General features: G+C 45.1%; 1 protein-coding gene across 14 annotated transcripts in view; it reads left to right on the top strand.

Annotated features, from left to right (window-relative positions):
* PLXNA2 (plexin A2) overlaps window positions 1–19,100 on the top strand; it is a 3,799,727-nt gene that overhangs the window by 1,405,007 nt on the left and 2,375,620 nt on the right. For all 14 annotated transcript variants that reach the window (XM_068269767.1, XM_068269773.1, XM_068269774.1 and 11 more), the window contains one exon: window positions 8,798–8,949. In XM_068269767.1, coding sequence (XP_068125868.1) covers window positions 8,798–8,949 — 152 coding nt within the window. The remainder of the gene's footprint in view (window positions 1–8,797; window positions 8,950–19,100) is intronic.

The raw sequence follows: 19,100 nt of genomic DNA, 5'->3' as shown, positions 1-19,100 counted from the left end.
TATATAACATGTGTACTCTGGCGTGTAAGGTGGCTCTTTATACTATACTCTACAGAGGTACCTGTCCTAAAGGTCGTTGTACCCCTTCCAATCGTTTTACAACAAAGACAGCGCTTAGACCTGCAAGGTTTCATCTGGGTCAAGACCTGCATGTCAGGTCTACTGGATGGATTCCTGGAGCTCAGTCTACTAGGGGCTATATGTCCCCTAATATTCTTACTCCTCCTAAAAACTACCTGAGGTACGGACGGAAGGGCCTGTTTTAGGATGGGATCACTCAACAGGACTGGCCAGTATTTATTGAAAATATTTTTACACTCTTTGGCCTGTCCCGAGAAATTTACAACTTTAGGCATGCATGCGTTTATTGATGGAGTTTTTGTCACTTCTGACCAATTCCTTGGGCAATAGACAGTCTTGTTGTGAGAGAGTGGAAGCTCTCTCAAAGGCTGATTCTATCAAAGAGGCAGGATAATGTTTCTCCTGGAATCTTGTTCTCAATATTTCAGATTGTTTTATGTAATCCTCCTTGTTAGTGCAATTTCGACGCAGCCGTTTGAATTGGCCAAATGGTACATTTTTTAACCAAGGTTTGAAGTGTGCACTATGATAGTCAAGATAGCCATTTCGGTCTGTAGGCTTAAAGTAATTCGTAGTGCTAATACTGGCATTTCCAGGATCGACTTTGATATCTAGATCCAAGAAATGTACCTGCAGGTCTTCTGTCTCCATGGTAAAAGTTAGACCCAATTTATTCCCGTTGAGATAGTCCCTATAACTACACAGCTCCTCTGTGGTACCCTCCCACGCACATATTATGTCATCAATAAAACAGCGATGGAGTACGAGGCTCTCGCGATAGGGATTGTCAGGTGACCAGACAATTTGTTCCTCCAGCCAGCCCATGTATAGGTTGGCGAAGGCCGGAGCGAACCTCGTCCCCATCGCCGTTCCCCGTACCTGTAGGTAAAAGGAATCCAAAAAGGTGAAATAGTTGGTTTTCAATATGAACTCTATAGAGTCCAATATAAATTGTTTTTGAACATCTGGCATCAAAGGATCCCCCTCTAGATAGTGATCAATGGCTTTAACTCCCAAATCGTGGGGTATATTTGTATATAAGGCATTTACATCAAATGTAGCCCATCTGTATGTAGAGGTGGACCATTTGATCTCTTTTATTACCTGTAATGTATGTGTCGTGTCTTTCAAATAAGCGGGGAGCTGACAGACAAACTTCTGGAGATGTAGGTCTATATAGTGAGAGAGGCCACTTGTGATCGAATCTATCCCCGCGATAATAGGTCTACCAGGGGGATTTTTGGAGCACTTATGCACTTTCGGCAAATGATAGAAGAAAGGAATTTTGGGTGCTTCAATGTTTAGATAATTATATTCTTCCATTTTTAGGACACCATTAGATAGGGCCTGGCCAATAAGGTCTCGGTACTGCCTCAAAAAATGCTCAGTAGGATCACTCACAAGTTTTTTGTAATATTGTGTGTCCCCCAAGAGTCGAAGGGCTTCTTGTGTATATGTCTCCCTATCCTGAATAACCACCCCACCCCCCTTGTCGGTTTCTCTAATCACAATGGTATCATTGTCCTTAAGTAATTTGAGTGCTCTTTTTTCTTTCAAGGTAAGATTCTGCTGGCGTATGGGTTTATTGGGGAGTTTAAGTAAATCGTTGGTCACTAGTTGACAAAACGTCTCAACTTGGGGTCCTTTATACTGTGTAGGGTTGAACTTTGATTTTCCCTTTAAATTGGTAGTAATGGGTTTCATAAGGATCGATTCCATTAGATTGTCAGGTGAGGCTGTCAGGGAATCCGTAGGTCTAATAGTGCCCACCACCTCCATGTCTACCCCACCCCATCTGCAGGAACTCTTTTGTTATTCTTTACATATATTTTTATATATATGTATATTCCTTTAAAAGATTTAATGTGCTGTTACAGCCAGTGGGTCTTGTGTGAGAGCATGGAAGGCCCCCCTACGTTCTTTGAGAGTAGTAACCTCATCCCCCAATCCATTTATACAGGAGTAGTACGTCGAATTTAATGTAATACAAAATGTGTTCAATGTATCCCCCTAGGATGTATACTGCAATACTTTACCTCCCTAGACCCTCTATTAGGAGGATTAGGTTCTTCCCCACTATTATGGACATTAGGGTTCCAGTCCCCGCCCCACACAGAACTGATTGGCTGACCCCTCATGAGGCCTATGTATAAAATGAAACTATTCTGTTAAATATATGAGACTTGAAAAAGCGGAGGTTGATCCTCCGTGAAACGCGTTGTCTGTTTTAAATAAAACTATTTTAGCCCCAATTGCCCTCCGGTGGCTTCCTCTACACTAGACCACCGTAACTCTTCACACATAGACGCCGCTCGCAGTATCACTGTGAAGCGAGCGTGCGTCCTCGTATCCATAGTTACCTCCAGGAAGTGCGCGGGAGAGTGATGCCACATCCGCCCCATCCGACCTGGAGAGCCCAGTCCCCGGCTCGGCAGAGAGGGACAAACGCTGATCGTGGCCTAGTACGCTGTGCTGGCCAAACTGGAACTAGGTGAGACCTGTCCTAGAAGTGTGTCAAACTATTGTTACTCGAAGGCTCAGAGCGCCCCTCTTTTCTTCTCCATATCGGGCAGCTATTTGCACGGTTGTTTCCTCCTCCCCCAGTAGGATGTAGAGTTTCCTCTCCTCATCTGTGGAGGTAAAATCCTGGATGCAGGCGGAGAGTCTCTGGAAGTGGGCGGTCCTCACAGGTGCGTATTTGCTGCAGTGTAGCAGGAAGTGAGCCTCATCCTCCAAGACCTCCTGGACGCATTGTCTGCACAGTCTCTCCTCCCGGGGCTTCCATGTCTGTCTGTGCTGCCCTTTCTCTACCTCCAGGCTGTGGGCGCTCAAACGGTACAGGCTCAGGGTCTGTCTGTCTTTGTGGTGGTGTAGCCTCTCCAGATATGGAGCCATTGTGTACTCCCTCTGTAGTGATTGGTAGACAGTGAGTTTCTTGGAATTCTTTTTTTCATTTCTCCATTCCTCTATGTATCGTTCCTTGCAGCTTTCTATAGTCCGTTTTATTTGGGCTTTTGTCAGCCTGTGTTGGTGGCCTTGGCTGCTGATTCTTTGCTTGAGATCGCGTGGTATGGCCTCGCCCCCCTGGCTCAGTGAGGCTTTATGGTATTAAGTGCTGGGGTTGCTGCTCTGTATATGCACCCAGTATGAAAGTGCCCTCTGCTGGATAGTAAGCCATAGTGGGAACCTGCCTAGCTCTGCCCGGCAAGCTGAGTTTGAAGTGCTTCAATGGACTTGGAGGAGATACTTGCAGAACTCTAGATGGAAGATTTCTGTTGGGCTGGAGTCCCATTTTGATTGGTCAGGGTAGGTGACTGGGCCCCATACCTCACTGCTATAGAGCAGGATTGGGGTGATGATGCTGTCGAATATCTTTACCCGCACTCTCACTGGAGGTTTTAGGTGGTAAAGCTGTCTTCTGATGACATAGAATGTTCTGCAGGCTTTTTCTTTCAGGACCTGTACTGCTGGTTTAAAGCTTCCTGATTGGTTGATCTCCAGCCCCAGGTAGGTGTAGCTGTTGGTGGACACCAGTGGGGAGCCATTTAATATAAATGAGGAGGTGGGGGGTTTTATTTCCATTCTTCCTCTGGAACACCATCACTTTCGTCTTCTTTGGGTTGATGGGCAGTGCCCATGTGGTACAGAAACTCTCCAATACTGCCAAGCTATACTGTAGCCCTTTCTCTGTTGGGGAGAGCAGCACAAGGTCATCTGCATACAACAGGAACTTCACCTCACGGTCATGCAGAAGAAGGCCTGGAGCTGGGGAGGATTCCAGGGCTACAGCCAGTTGGTTAATGTATATGTTGAAGAGCGTTGGGCTCAGACTGCAGCCCTGCCTGACTCCTCGACCCTGCTTGAACAACGCACTTCTCTTCCCATCCACTTTCACACTGCATTGATTCCCAGTATATGAACCCTTGATGACATCATAGGTTTTTCCTCCTATTCCACTCTCTAGGAGTTTTAGGAAAAGGCCTGGGTGTCACACCAAGTCAAACGCCTTCTTAAAATTAACAAAGCAAGCGTGTATTTTGCCACATGAGCTGTGGACATGGGACTTGACGAGGCTGTGCAGTGTGTAGATGTGGTCGGTTGTGTTGTGGTTTGGCATGAACCCGGCTTGGCTTTTGCTGAGTATGTCCTGCTGTGTGAGGAAGGAGAGGATCCTTTTATTGATGATGCTGTTAAACAGTTTCCTCAGTGTGCTGCTGACACAGATTCCTCTGTAGTTTGCTGGATCATATCTGTCCCCATTCTTGTAGATGGGTGTTATGAGGCCTTCACTCCAGGTCTGAGGAAAGGAGCCAGCACTCAGGATGAGGTTGAATAGCACGGTGCTTGGGGGTAATATTCGACTCTTCTCTCTCTTTTATTCCTCATCTTAACTCCATAACCAGCTCCTGCCATCTCCAACTCAAAAATATATCTCGCATCCGTCCCTTTCTCGCCCAAGACACAACCAAAATGTTAATACATGCTCTTATAATTTCTCGTCTGGACTACTGCAACGTACTACTTTGTGGACTACCTTCTAACAAACTGGCCCCGCTCCAGTCGGTATGAACTCAGCTGCTCGTCTCATTCATCCTTGTTCTCGATCTTCCTCTGCTGACCCTCTCTGTCAAGCTCTTCACTGGCTGCCAATTAACCAGAGGATCCAGTTCAAACTCCTAACCCTAATCTACAAAGCTCTCCACAATCTCTCTCCCCCGTACATATCCTCACTAATTTCCAGATACAAACCCAATCGCAATCTCAGATCTGCACACGATCTTCTGTTGTCCTCCTCTAGAATCACCTCCTCACATTCATGCTTACAAAATTTTGCATGCGCTTCACCCCTTCTCTGGAATCCCCTCCCACAACACATCCGTCACTCGCCAACCTTTGTTACTTTTAAAAGCTCTCTAAAAACTAATTTGTTCCGACAACCATATGCGCTACCCTAAGCCACTTCTCTTTGTCCTAAGACCAAAATTGTACTCCTACTAGGTATCCTAAAACACACTGCTTTTATATATGTTATCTTATACTACCCCTCCTCTTGTTTTCCCCCATTCCCTTTAGATTGTAAGCTCGCAAGGGCAGGGCTCTCTCCCCTTTTTGTCTTGGAAATCATTATACATTTTATTCATCATGTTATTTTTATCACTGTCATTACCACTTCTGTATTCTGTATTCTGTATGCTGTATCATTTTTTGTATTTTGTCACTAATTATGTATCTTGTATATTAGTGTGCATCATTGTCTGTATTATGTACCCCATGTTTGTTTCTTACTTTGTACATCGCCACGGAATATGTTGGCGCTTTATAAATCAATAATCCTACTAATATAATAAATGGGAAAGTTCGGATGTTTGGATGTTTGTTACTCGATCACGCAAAAACGGCTGAACGGATTTGAATGAAATTTGGCACACACATAGTACATTACCTGGAATAAAGTATAGGATACTTTTTATTGCCATAACCAAAAATGGGGTGGAGACAAATACAAATTTCACTGGAAAATGTAAACTGCAGCCATTCTTACACTGTTACACAGGGGGTGTGTTTAGCTTCTAAGGGTACAATGGTTAATTTGCATATATTCAGCAGTGATGCACTGGGAGACATCTCAAGCTCACTCCAACCTGAATTATCACAAATTCTTTCTGTTTTAAGAAAGCAAACTTTTGTTTTTCTTAACATCTTAGTAAGGGGGCTTTTAGGACCATTGTAGTCCCTTACACACTCCAATGAGTTCTGGGTCACCATGAGCTTGCTGGTTAGTCTGTACCTCTCGGTGTTACAAGCCCTACTGCATAGAGCCAAATTAATCCATGCCATGCACTGATGAGGATCAAACAATCCAAAACAGTCTGTATGCATGTTGGATTATTATGGCTCTGTACAAATTAACAAACTGACACATCATTGCATTCAAGCGGTTCTGGAGGTGTGTTTAGCTTTTAAGGGTAACAATGGTTAATTTGTATATATTCAGCAATGATGCACTGGGAGACACCTCAAGCTCACTCCAACCTGAATTATCGCAAATTATTTCTGTTTTAAGAAAGCAAACTTTTGTTTTTCTTACACTGTTAATAGCAGGGTTCTCAAACTTTGCACAGTTGGTCGTTGGGTGACTAGGATTATTATTCAGAAAAGTGGTTGGAGCCTATAAAAGCCAATCAAAATTCACCTATTGATTTTCAAGGGGAATATTTACATTTCTGCCATTCTTGCACTGTTAATGGCACAAGCCTCAAACCTGGTATTGTTGATCATTGGGTGAATGGGGTTCAATTTCAGAAAGGGGGTGGAGCCACAAATAGCCAATCAGATTTGTTTCATTCCAATGCAAATTATTGTTGCCAAACACTGCAAAGCTCACAAACTTGGTAATTGAGTAATTGATTAATTGTGTGTAAAGGTGGCCACACACCATACAATTTTTTAAATATCTGTTCAATTTAAGAATTGCAATACATTTTTCTAACTGATTGTAACATTTTAAAAATTATGACCAATGTACCACACATGTATGTTCAATTTTTCCCCAATTATGATAAAAATAATTGGAAACTCTGAGAAAATTGCTAGGGTATGTGTATTAATAAATGGACAATCCAACACACACCATACAATCTTTAGAAAGATTGAAGAAAAATATCTGGCATTCTGGATCGATTAAAATCGAAGAAAACGAGAAATCCGATCGGATTTTTCAGTCGAATGAAAAAAAAGCTTTCGATTTTTTTCGGGAGATCCGATCGTTTTTATCGAATTAACGTAAAATCGGATCATTTTATTGTATCGTGTGTGGCCACCTTTTGGGTTAGGAAAGTGGGCACAGCCAACACCAGCCAAATACATAAGCGGGCAACGCAGGGTCATAAGTGGGCGGAGACAAATACAAATTTTACTGGGAAAATGTAAAACGGCAGCCATTCTTACACTGTTAATGGTAGGGTTCTCAAACTTTGCACAGTTGTTTACTAGGTGACTGGGATTAATATTCAGAAAAGTGGGTGGAGCCTACAAAAAACAATCAAAAATTACCTATTGATTTTTCAGGGGAATATTTCATTGCTGCCATTCTTGCACTGTTAATGGCACAAGCCTCAAACCTGGTACAGTTGATCATTGCGTGACTGGGGTTTAAATTTATATAAGGGGGTGGAGCCCCAAACAGCCAATCTGATTTGTTTCATTTTAATGCAGGTTATTGATGCCAAAGACCGCAAAGCTCACAAACTTGGTCATTGAGTAAGTGAGTAATTGTGTGTTAGGGTTAGGAAAAGTGGGCGCAGCCAACACCAGCCAAATACATAATCAGGCAATGCTGAGTCATCAGTAGGCGGAGACAAATACAAATTTCACTGGGAAAATGTAAACTACAGCAATTCTTACACTATTAATGGTAGGGTTCTCAAACTTTGCACAGTTGGTCACTGGGTGACTGAGATTAATATTCTGAAAAGTGGGTGGAGCCTACAAAAGCCAATCAAAATCCACCTATTAATCTTTAAGGGGAATATTTAATTGATGCCATTCTTGCACTGTTAATGGCACAAGCCTCTTGCACTGTTAATCACCTGTACCTGGTACAGTTGGCCATAGGGGTTCAAATTTAGAAAAGGGGTGGAGCCACAGCCAATCAGATTTATTTTATTTCAATGCAAATTATTGATGCCAAAGACCGCAAAGCTCACAAACTTGGTCATTAAGTAATTTTGTGTTAGGGTTAGAAAAAGTGGGCAGAGCCAACACCAGCCAAATACATACCTGGGCAATGCCAAGTCATCAGTGGGCGGAGACAAACACAAATTTCACTGGGAAAATGTAAACTGCAGCCATTCTTACACTATTAATTGTAGGGTTCTAAAACTTTGCACAGTTGGTCACTGGGTGACTGGGATTAATATTCAGAAAAGTGGGTGGAGCCTACAAAAACCAATCACAATTCACCTATTGATTTTCAAGGCAAATATTTAATTGCTGCCATTTTTGCACTGTTAATGGCACAAGCCTCAAACCTGGTACAGTTGATCATTGGGTGACTGGGGTTAAATATTTAGAAAAGGGGTGGGGCCACCAACAGTGAATCAGATGTGTTTCATTACAATGAAAATTATTCATGCCAAAGACCACATATCTCACAAACTTGGTCATTGACTATTGACAATTGTGTGTTAGGGTTAGAAAAAGTGGCCACAGCCAACAGCAGCCAAATACATACCCGGGAAACATTAGGACATCAGTGGGTGGAGAAAAATACAAATTTCACTGCCAGAATTTAAACTGCAGCCATTCTTACACTGTCTGTCAATGGCAGGGTTCTTAAACTTTGCACAGTGGGTGACTGGGATTAATATTCAGAAAAGTGGGTGGAGCCACAGCCAATTAGATTTATTTAATTTCAATGCCAATTATTGATGCCAAAGACTGCAAAGCTCACAAACTAGGTCATCATTGAGTAATTGTATGTTAGGATTAGAAAAAGTGGGCAGAGCTAACACTAGCCAATTACATACCCGGGCAATGCCGGGCGACCAGCTAGTTTTAAATAATGGTCTGTTTTTTCATTGAACTGCATGCTTAGGTGATATTCATCTTCTTCAGTCCTGTGATTGTTAATTGAATTAATATCAATTCAGTTTTGTTATGACATGTATTTAACAATTTATGCAACATACAATTGGTACATTTTTTTTTTTTTTAGATTCTCACTCTGTCTGGACCACCTGAAGGAGGCACCCAAGTGACAATTCGTGGAGTGAACCTAGGTCTAGACTTCTCTGAAATAGCTCACAATGTGTTGGTAGCTGGAGTGCAGTGCTCACCAGTGGAGGAAGAATACATCATTGCAGAAAAGTGAGGGTCCTATTTTAAACTGAATTTCATTGTAATATATAATTGTTAGCATCGATCCTAATTGGCCCAATTTGGGAGGGACAATCCTGGACTCCACTCCCTCAACTTTTACCCCGCCCCCTACTCACTAACTCACGATTTATAAAGATTCTAGTGCAGCTGCTGTTCGCTTCGAGGCAGAGGTGCTCTCCCATAATATTTTAGCTTCACCCTAGCCCTGTTAATTTTTATGACAGATCTAGTCAACCTCCACGACACCCTGGCCACTACATCCGACCAAACTATGATCGTGTCTGGAAACAACGATTTGATCCACATAAAATTGAACTTAATGTCTTTCACGATCGCCCGTGTGGATCTGGAAGCTAAGTCATTCCCCCCAACATGGAGCACTAAAATATCCGGGCCCTATCCAACCTTGAAAATCTGTGCAACTGCGGCATGACTCTTGACCACACCATGCCTGGGAAACCGAGCCTACGAATACAAACCTGCTCCCTTGGGAAGCCGAGCTGCCGACCTTCCGGCCTCACATCGGCTCTCTATGCTCCCCTGTGGACATAGGAGTGTCCGAAGATCCACACCAAGATCTGTGAACCTGCAACATACAAACAACAAAATTCTAACAGCATGGGCCTCCATAGCATACAAAGGATTCTAACAAACTAAATGTGGCCTAACGAGAGGATTCCCACCGCCCTATTCTTTGTATAATACTTTCACTAAGTCCCCTCTTTGAAGCCTCGGTGGCAGCACCTATTCTAAATGAGTGGGAGGCAAACTCGTCCACTGGAAGCCCGAGACGGCTCAAACACTTCCTAAAGATGGAGACGAACTGAAATCTGGATAAGGAGGTGCCATCTCTGTGAACCAAAAATTGAGAAGCCACCAAAGGCCTTACGGCCCCAAAAGCTTTCACTGCTCTGCAAGGGCAAAGCTGACCATCCGTCCGAAAAAGAGAGATGGACCTCCCCTTCCCTGTTTGATCTGTTTTAGAGTGCCGCAGCCGAATAACGACTGAATCGCTACATACATTAACGTCCGTGGCGAGGATGCCTCCCACCCTTGACTTGCTACTACTAACCAGCTCCCCAATTCTAAATGCCCCAAAGAAGGCCAAAATGAACCCTGTCTTGAACAAACTTACCTCATACTCTAACAAACATACCCCCTCTAACATCCGCACTAATTTTACAACAGCTAACAGCTCAAAAGACACCGGACGCCGTTAATCCCTGAACACCATCCCCGCCCTAAAACCCTTCAATGCCTGCCGGACTCTAAAGTCCTTTGTAGCACCCTGCAAGCCCCGAATCTTAAACCAAAAAGCTAATGCAGAAAGTTTTTTGGACATAGCCGATGCAGAAACACCTTCTGAAAAACATTTTCCCATGAAATATAGCAGCAAACAAAGCCTGTCATCATGCGAGCGACAGCCGGCCACTTGGATCATCAAAGCGGCCCACGTGCTCCATACACACGTGTACGCTGCCCATGACGATGCCGACAGTGATTGCTTGATCAAATCAGAGACTGACCAAAAGGAATTTTCCACACTGACGATGGGCAGTCCGCCCCATTCTCGTCCGCCGAAGGAGCAGCCGCTCGGAACCTGGCACACTGGAATCGAGAGAGGGCATCAGCGATAAGATTGTCAACCCCAGGCAAATGCACAGCAATAATATGCACATTTAAACGTAAACAATCCAGCACTAACTGCCTCATTAGACTAATAACTGGTGGGGATGATGCCGAAAAGTTATTCATTGCCATCACCACTCCCATATTGTCACAGTTGATCCTGATGGTTCTGTTGGCCAATCTCTGCCCCCATAACCGAAATGCGACCACAATCGGAAGCAATTCCAACAGTACCAAGTTAGATGTAAAGCCTGTGACCACCCACGACTCCTCCCAGGCAGATGCGCACCAGCTTCCTGCCAGGAAAGCGCCAAAACCGATCAAACCCGACGCATCCGTGAACAGCTGTAAATCATTACTACTCACCATCTGTTGAATCCTCAGGGGTTTCCGGTTAAACTCCTCCAAAAATCTGGCCCACACCTGAAGGTCACCCTTTATTTCTGCTGACAAACGAATGCGATGGTGTGGTGAGGACTTTCCCGCTGTCGCCAATGACAACCTCCTGCAAAATATACGCCCCATGGGCATAATCCTTCAGGCGTGAATTTAATTTCCGGAGCAACGATTGTAACTCCCGTAACGTAATTTTTTTGGCTTTCAACGCTGCCTTAATTGCGCCCACCAAATCCTCCACCTTGTCTTGAGGCAACCGACATTCCATAGCCACCGTGTCAACAGTGATGCCAAGAAATTTCAAAGTCGTCACTGGGCCCTCCGTTTTGTCCTCCGCTAAAGGTACACCAAATCGCTTGCGCACGTGCCTCGTGGTGGCGAGGGCGTAAGCACAATCCCTCGAATCTGCTGCTCCCATGAACAAAAAATCATCCAAATAATGAATAATTGATTGTACACCCGACACCTCCCTAACCACCCATTCCAGGAAACCACTGAACTTCTCAAAATATGAACAAGAAATTGCGCATTCCATTGGCAAACATCGGTCTATGAAGTATTTGCCCTCCCATTAACATCCAAGTAAGTGAAAGGTATCGGGATGTACTGGAAGCAGCCGAAAGGCTGCCTCAATGTCTGTTTTAGCCAACCGTGTGCCTACACCCAGACGCTTCACCCTTCTCAGAGCCACATCGAATGAAGTATATACCACTGATGTACCCTGTTCAGAGAGGCCATCATTAACCGTTGATCCCCTCGGAAAAAACAGATGGTGAATGAGCCTGAAGGAACCTGGTTCCTTCTTTGGAACAACACCTAGTGGCGACACCACCAGGTTGTCCAATGGCCGATATGAGAATGGGCCGGCAATACGGCCCGCTGCCAATTCCTTGTTCAGTTTTTGAGACACAACTTCGGGAAAATTGTGGGCCGACTTAAAATTCCTAACTAACCCGTCTGAAGATAACGCACAACTGCTGGGAATAACAAAGCCCCCCTGAAAACCTGCTTTCAAAAAATCGGCCACTTCGCTCTGCGGATACCTACCGAGGAACTGCTCCATCTCTCCCACTCTCACTGGCGTCATCCCTCTTGTGTGTAGGCTCTGCTGGCTTACCCTTTCTCTGCCTATAACACTTGGAAGCTGGATGTGTACTACCGCAGGTTGAACATTCGTGCTTGAAACGACACAACTGCCAAAAACGACAGGACCCGTAGTTGAATTGCCAGCACACTCCTTTTCCCTTTCTGGCCAGCTGTCCTACTGAACTGGAACTGCTGGCCTGCCATGAAAGGGCTGCGTTCCCCTAGTTGATGTCCTTATGATCCCACCGTAGAGCCGGGTGAACCGCCTTATTTTGCCTAAATTGCTCATCATATCTGAGCCAAGCGTTCCCGCCGTAAGATCGATACGCATCCCCACTTGCGTCCATGTGCCCAAACAACGCCGAACAGCACTCTGGCTATCGCTCTCCCACTATACTCGCCAATATACTGAACGCCTGAAACCAATTTTGAAACGTTATTGGGATAAGCCTGTACCTCCGCTCCTCCTCCCTCTTTTTTTCATCTGGCTTGCCTTTATCTAAGTTTAATTTTTCCAAAGGCAATAGGGAAAATATTTTGACATATTCCCCTTTCCAAATACGCTCCTTTACTTCTTGTTTTAAGTGCAACCCCAACTTACCCATAAAACAAACGTACAGCTCTCTGTGAGAAACATCTGAGAGGCAAACCAAATTGGCATCCCTTCCCCCAGTCACCCCATCACTTTGATTACTAGGTACCTGTACCTCCACTCCCGGCTGCCCCGACAATCCCGCGTCAGAGGGTGCAACTGGCTCAGAGATAGTAACGGTACCTGGCGGGGCCGCACCCAGAGAGGCAGATGCAATCGGGGGAGCCGTAGGCAAAATAGCTACCTGTAAAGGAGCAGACCAAGCCCCCACTGGCGGGACTGGTAAACTCGACATTGCCCTCAAACCTGCCCACAAAATATCCAACGCTGAGGGGACCTGAGATGTTATCCCCGCCACCCCCCCCCCCCCCTGAATTCCCCAAACAACAAATTGTTAAATGGATTGGCATTGTTGGCCTCACCTGGCTGTGCCGGATGGACGTCCTGGTTAGTCGTCACTCCGGATCCCATGCCGACATCTGTCTCTTTACCGGGCGACGAATCCCCATCCGACTGCTGCACGGTGTCCCGATCCTGGGGGCTGGGCTGCCCACCTTGGTCCTGGCTGCGCTGGTCGCGGCTGCGCCCACCTCTCTGGCTGCTGCTCCGGGTAGATGCTATGGCACTCCCCTTCTTAGTACTCCTGCCCGACTTGGACTGTCTCTGCTGCTGCGTATGGGCCGCCGCCGTGCCCTGGGAAGAAGCTGCGCCCGTTACTGCCTTGTCCACATGTTTGGCTTGCTTGGTCCGCTGCGATGAGCGGAGGCTATGCGCCGTTTTAGGTCCGCCGTCTGCCGCCGGTGGTGCGGGGGAGGGAGAGGCATGCTGCGCACCGCCAGTTGAGCCTCTCCTGCCTTGAGAACGCCTCCCGGCCGACCCACCTGCGCTAGCATTAGTACGCTTGGCAGGGGGTGCCGGAGGGTCCGTTTGGGGACTCTCGTTGCGGTGCTGGGTTCTCGGTCATGTGTCCGGGCTGAGCCGCTCCAGGAGCCTTGATTTCCTCTTTGTCTGCGCAGCCTCTACCCTCTCTCCCTCCAGTTGCGCAGACATGCTGGGGGCCATGGCGGCAAGTTGTACCTGCACCCATGAGGGTCCTCTGGCCACAGCTTCCTCCCGGATCCTGGCTACCAAGGTCTCGAGACCCTCCATCCTGCGCACGAAGAGCACACAGCACCAGCTTGGTTCCTTTCTTGCCGCCTAACTAAACCCCGCCTACCCCCTTCTAACTCCTTACCCTACGCTCAGCCCTTTCCTGTCCCTGAGCCTGGGAAAGTACACTCCTCCCCGCTCTGCTACCTAAACCACCCCCCTTTTCCTCCAACATGGACGGCTAACCCTCTCACGCTGGGCCCTACACATTACGCCCTGCTCCAGCTCCGGGCCCTTTCCTAGATAAAGCCCCCAAGAAACCTCCAGGGAGCACATGGATAAATATCTTAAGGGGACAGCGAGCAAAACTCTGCAGGGAGCGGCGGCTACAAGCTCCAAAATGGCGGGCGGCACAGCAGAGAAAAGCAGCAAGCAGCGCACAAAGAAGGGAGAGAAGGCAAAATCCACAGCAAATACAACTGATTGTGAATCAGGAGATGACCTGCAGTCTGAGCAGGGGGAACAAGGCAGCACATGTATAAACTACAAAGAGCTGGCACGGGAAGTGGGGAAAGTGCTATTCCCTGAGATCCGTGACATGATTGACTCAGCTCTCACCAAGGCCCTTCAGCAGGTGAAACAAGAACAGCGCAAGCAGGGGGAGAGACTCAAAGAAGTAGAGAAACGGCTTAGCACATGTGAGGACGAACTACCTCACGTAGTTCTATAGACTCCCTTCTTCAGGACAATGCCACAGCACACGATAGAATTGAGGACCTAAAAAATAGATTCCGCCGGAACACTATATGAATAGTGGGTGTCCCAGAAGATATTCCGGCCACGCAGCTAGCTACCCTGTGCTCAGTAGAGATCCCTAAATTGCTGGGCATCCCTGGAGAGCTTAAAGTGGAACGTGCTCACCGAGTGGGTCCACCTAAAAGTAAGCGCAATGATAAGCCAAATGGCCAGATACCTCGACTTTGCGGACAAAGTAAAGTTATTGACGGCCTACAGGGCAGCTGTCTAAGAAAAGGCAAGCATTCGGTAAAATATGTAACACTCTGTACAGCCACAGCATAAAATTTATCTTGGCCTACCCTGCGATATTACGAATCACAGAGGAAGATGGATCAGTGACCACTTGCCACACCCCAGAGGAAGCCCGGGACTACTTGGAGGGAGCCCCAGCGTCTAGACGATCCAGATCAACGTCTGCAGCGGAATGACTGCACAGACTGCTCTAAAGATGCTGGTAGAAATAAAAACATCAGATTTGACATAACTGATTGCAACCGGCTTCATATGCCTCGCTTTGCTGCAGACGCTTGATGTAGTTTAGGACGCCCATGAAACTGGTACTAAAATTTGATGCAGGCTGTTCTATAGCGCAATAACTTGAAAGCGATGCAAAAGTCTCAGGAAGACTCTCACTCACACTGGAATAGTAACTCTCTAATCCCACTGTTTATAAAGTTAGGTAGCTGGTTTTGCTTAATTTTCTCTACTGACTTTAGATTCTAGAGGTTAACAGGCCTCCGATGTGTGAGGGTTCTCGGAGGGTGAGGTGGAGACTTGTGCAGTGAAGAAGTGAAGTACATGGCGAATAAGCAAAACATATATGTCCATGTTTTCTGCACTTGTTAGGGATGGGAAAAGAAGGGGTGGGGAATGGGGAGGGATCATCTCTGCATATTCACGTCCGTCACATAGGTCTAATAATGTATATATCAGTCGTACTGAACAATGGAAGAATAGATAAAGCGCATAGTGACGTTACATAGTTATTTTGGTTGAAAAAAGACATACGTCCATCGAGTTCAACCAGTACAAAGTACAACTCCAGCCTGCTCCCTCACATATCCCTGCTGATCCAGAGGAAGGCGAAAAAACCCTTACAAGGCATTGTCCAATTAGCCCCAAAAGGGAAAAATTCCTTCCTGACTCCAGATGGCATACAGATAAAATCCCTGGATCAACATTATTAGGCATTACCTAGTAATTGTAGCCATGGATGTCTTTCAACGCAAGGAAAGCATCTAAGCCCCCTTTAAATGCAGGTATAGAGCTTGCCATAACGACTTCCTGTGACAATGCATTCCACATCTTAATCACTCTTACTGTAAAGAACCCTTTCCTAAATAAATGGCTAAAACGTTTTTCCTCCATGTGCAGATCTTGTCCTCTAGTCCTTTGAGAAGGCCTAGGGACAAAAAGCTCATCCGCCAAGCTATTATATTGCCCTCTGATGTATTTATACATGTTAATTAGATCTCCTCTAAGGCGTCTTTTCTCTAGACTAAATAAACCCAGTTTATCTAACCTTTCTTGGTAAGCGAGACCTTACATCCCACGTATCAATTTTGTTGCTCGTCTCTGCACCTGCTCTAAAACTGCAATATTTTTTTTTGTAATGTGGTGCCCAGAACTGAATTCCATATTCCAGATGTGGCCTTACTAGAGAGTTAAACAGGGGCAATATTATGCTAGCTTTTTATTTCCCTTTTAATGCATCCCAAAATTTTGTTAGCTTTAGCTGCAGTGGTTTTGCATTGAGTACGATTATTTAACTTGTTGTCGATGAGTACTCCTAAGTCCTTCTCCAAGTTTGATGTCCCCAACTGTATCCCATTTATTTTGTATGGTGCTAGACCATTGGCACGACCAAAATGCATGACTTTACATTTTTCAACATTGAATTTCATCTGCCATTTATGTGCCCATATAGTCATCCTATCCAGATCCTGTTGCAATATGACACTATCTTCCTGAGAGTTGATGATTCTGCACAATTTTGTATCATCTGCAAAAATAGCAACATTGCTCACTACTGCATCTACTAGGTCATTAATAAATAAATTGAAGAGCACTGGACCCAGTACAGACCCCTGTGGGACCCCACTGCCAACAGTCTCCCATTTTGAGTACGATCCATTGACCACATAGTTACATAGTTACATAGTTACATAGTTATTTTGGTTGAAAAAAGACATACGTCCATCGAGTTCAACCAGTATAAAGTACAACACCAGCCTGCTCCCTCACATATCCCTGTTGATCCAGAGGAAGGCGAAAAAACCCTTACAAGGCATGGTCCAATTAGCCCCTAAAGGGAAAAATTCCTTCCCGACTCCAGATGGCAATCAGATAAAATCCCTGGATCATCATTAGGCATTACCTAGTAATTGTAGCCATGGATGTCTTTCAACGCAAGGAAAGCATCTAAGCCCCCTTTAAATGCAGGTATAGAGTTTGCCATAACGACTTCCTGTGGCAATGCATTCCACATCTTAATCACTCTTACTGTAAAGAACCCTTTCCTAAATAAATGGCTAAAACGTTTTTCCTCCATGCGCAGATCATGTCCTCTAGTCCTTTGAGAAGGCCTAGGGACAAAAAGCTCATCCGCCAAGGTATTATATTGCCCTCTGATGTATTTATACATGTTAATTAGATCCCCTCTAAGGCGTCTTTTCTCTAGACTAAATAAACCCAGTTTATCTAACCTTTCTCGATAAGTGAGACCTTCCATCCCACGCATCAATTTTGTTGCTCGTCTCTGCACCTGCTCTAAAACTGCAATATCTTTTTTGTAATGTGGTGCCCAGAACTGAATTCCATATTCCAGATGTGGCCTTACTAGAGAGTTAAACAGGGGCAGTATTATGCTAGCATCTCGAGTTTTTATTTCCCTTTTAATGCATCCCAAAATTTTGTTAGCTTTAGCTGCAGCTGCTTGGCATTGAGTACGATTATTTAACTCTTTGTTTTCTGTCCATTAGCCAGTTCCCTATCCATGCACACAAACTCTTCCCCAGTCCTTGCATCCTCAACTTTTGCACCAGACTTTTGTGGGGAACAGTGTCGAAGGCCTCTGCAAAGTCCAAGTATATCACATCTACAGCATTCCCAATATCCATATTAGCATTCACTACCTCATAAAAGTTGAACATGTTAGTCAAACAGGACCTGTCTTTAGTAAACCCATGTTGATGCTGAGAAATTAGATTATTTTCTACTATGAAGTCATGTATAGTATCTCTTAGTAACCCCTCAAATAGTTTGCATACAACTGATGTTAAGCTTACAGGTCTATAATTTCCTGGATCTGATGATTTTTTGCCCTTCTTAAATAATGGGAAAACGTGGGCTGTACACCAATCCACTGGGACTCTGCCAGTTGAAAGAGAGTCACAAAAGATAAGATAAAGGGGTTTATCTATAACTGAACTTAATTCCCTTAGGACCCGAGGATGCATGCCATCCGGGCCAGGTGCCTTGTCTATTTTTAATTTATTTAGTCTTGCCTTCACTTCTTCCTGCGTTAAGTATTTAAAGGGGAACTGAAGAGAGAGGTATATGGAGGCTGTCCTGTTTATTTCCTTTTAATCAATACCAGTGGCCTGGCAGCCCTGCTGGTCTATTTCTCTGCAGTAGTATCTGATTAAAACCAGAAACAAGCATGCAGCTAGTCTTGTCAGATCAGACTTATAAGTCTGAACCACTGAAACACCTGATCTGCTACATGCTTGTTCAGGGGCTATGGCTAATAGTATTAGAGGCAGAGGATCAGCAGGGCTGCCAGGCAACTGGTATTGTCTAAAAGGAAATAAACATGACAGCCTCCGTATACTTCTCTCTTCAGTTCCCCTTTAATATTACAGTTAGAAGATTGAGACTCTTCTGCCTCTGTAATTTGCAACAGTGCTGTTTCCTTTGTGAAGAAAACAGGACGTGGACAGTCAAGGGATTGCAGTCCCCAAACAAGTGTACTAAAGTCCTGGCGCACCTTAAAAAGATGCACCCGGACATCTGCATGTTGCAAGAAACACATTTGGGGGCTGAACAAATTCCTTATTTAAAAAAGAATTGAGTGGGTGCGACCTATGGCATGCTGGTAGTCAACAAAAAAGTGGGCGCTGTGATTTTAATAAGTAAGCACTTCAAGCATCAATGCCTCCAACTGGAGCATGATGCTGAAGGGAGGTGGGTACGACTGCATATACAAATAGCCACTGAACAGCTGATCCTGCTGAATGTGTACGCTCCGAATGGGGAAAACAAACAATTTTTGGACGCTCTGGTGAAACAAATAAATGATATAACTCAGATACCTTTGATATTGGGTGGGAATATGAACTCAGTGGTGGATCACAGGCTAGATAGGAGCTGCTCTGGGTTATCACCAAGGAAATCAGACACTAGATTATCTGCTTTGCTGGAAGTAACCAACCTATTAGACACCTGGAGATATCTTAGCCCTTTTGATAGGGAATATACTTTTTTTTCCCCGAAACATAACACATGGGGCCTGATTCACAAAGCGGTGCAAACTTTTTCGCGGACTTTT

The sequence above is a fragment of the Hyperolius riggenbachi genome, chromosome 2 (assembly GCF_040937935.1).
Source record: "Hyperolius riggenbachi isolate aHypRig1 chromosome 2, aHypRig1.pri, whole genome shotgun sequence".
In the NCBI taxonomy this organism is placed as follows: domain Eukaryota; kingdom Metazoa; phylum Chordata; class Amphibia; order Anura; family Hyperoliidae; genus Hyperolius; species Hyperolius riggenbachi.
The sequence above is the reverse complement of the archived record's forward strand: the minus strand, read 5'-3'. Positions and strand labels throughout refer to the sequence as shown.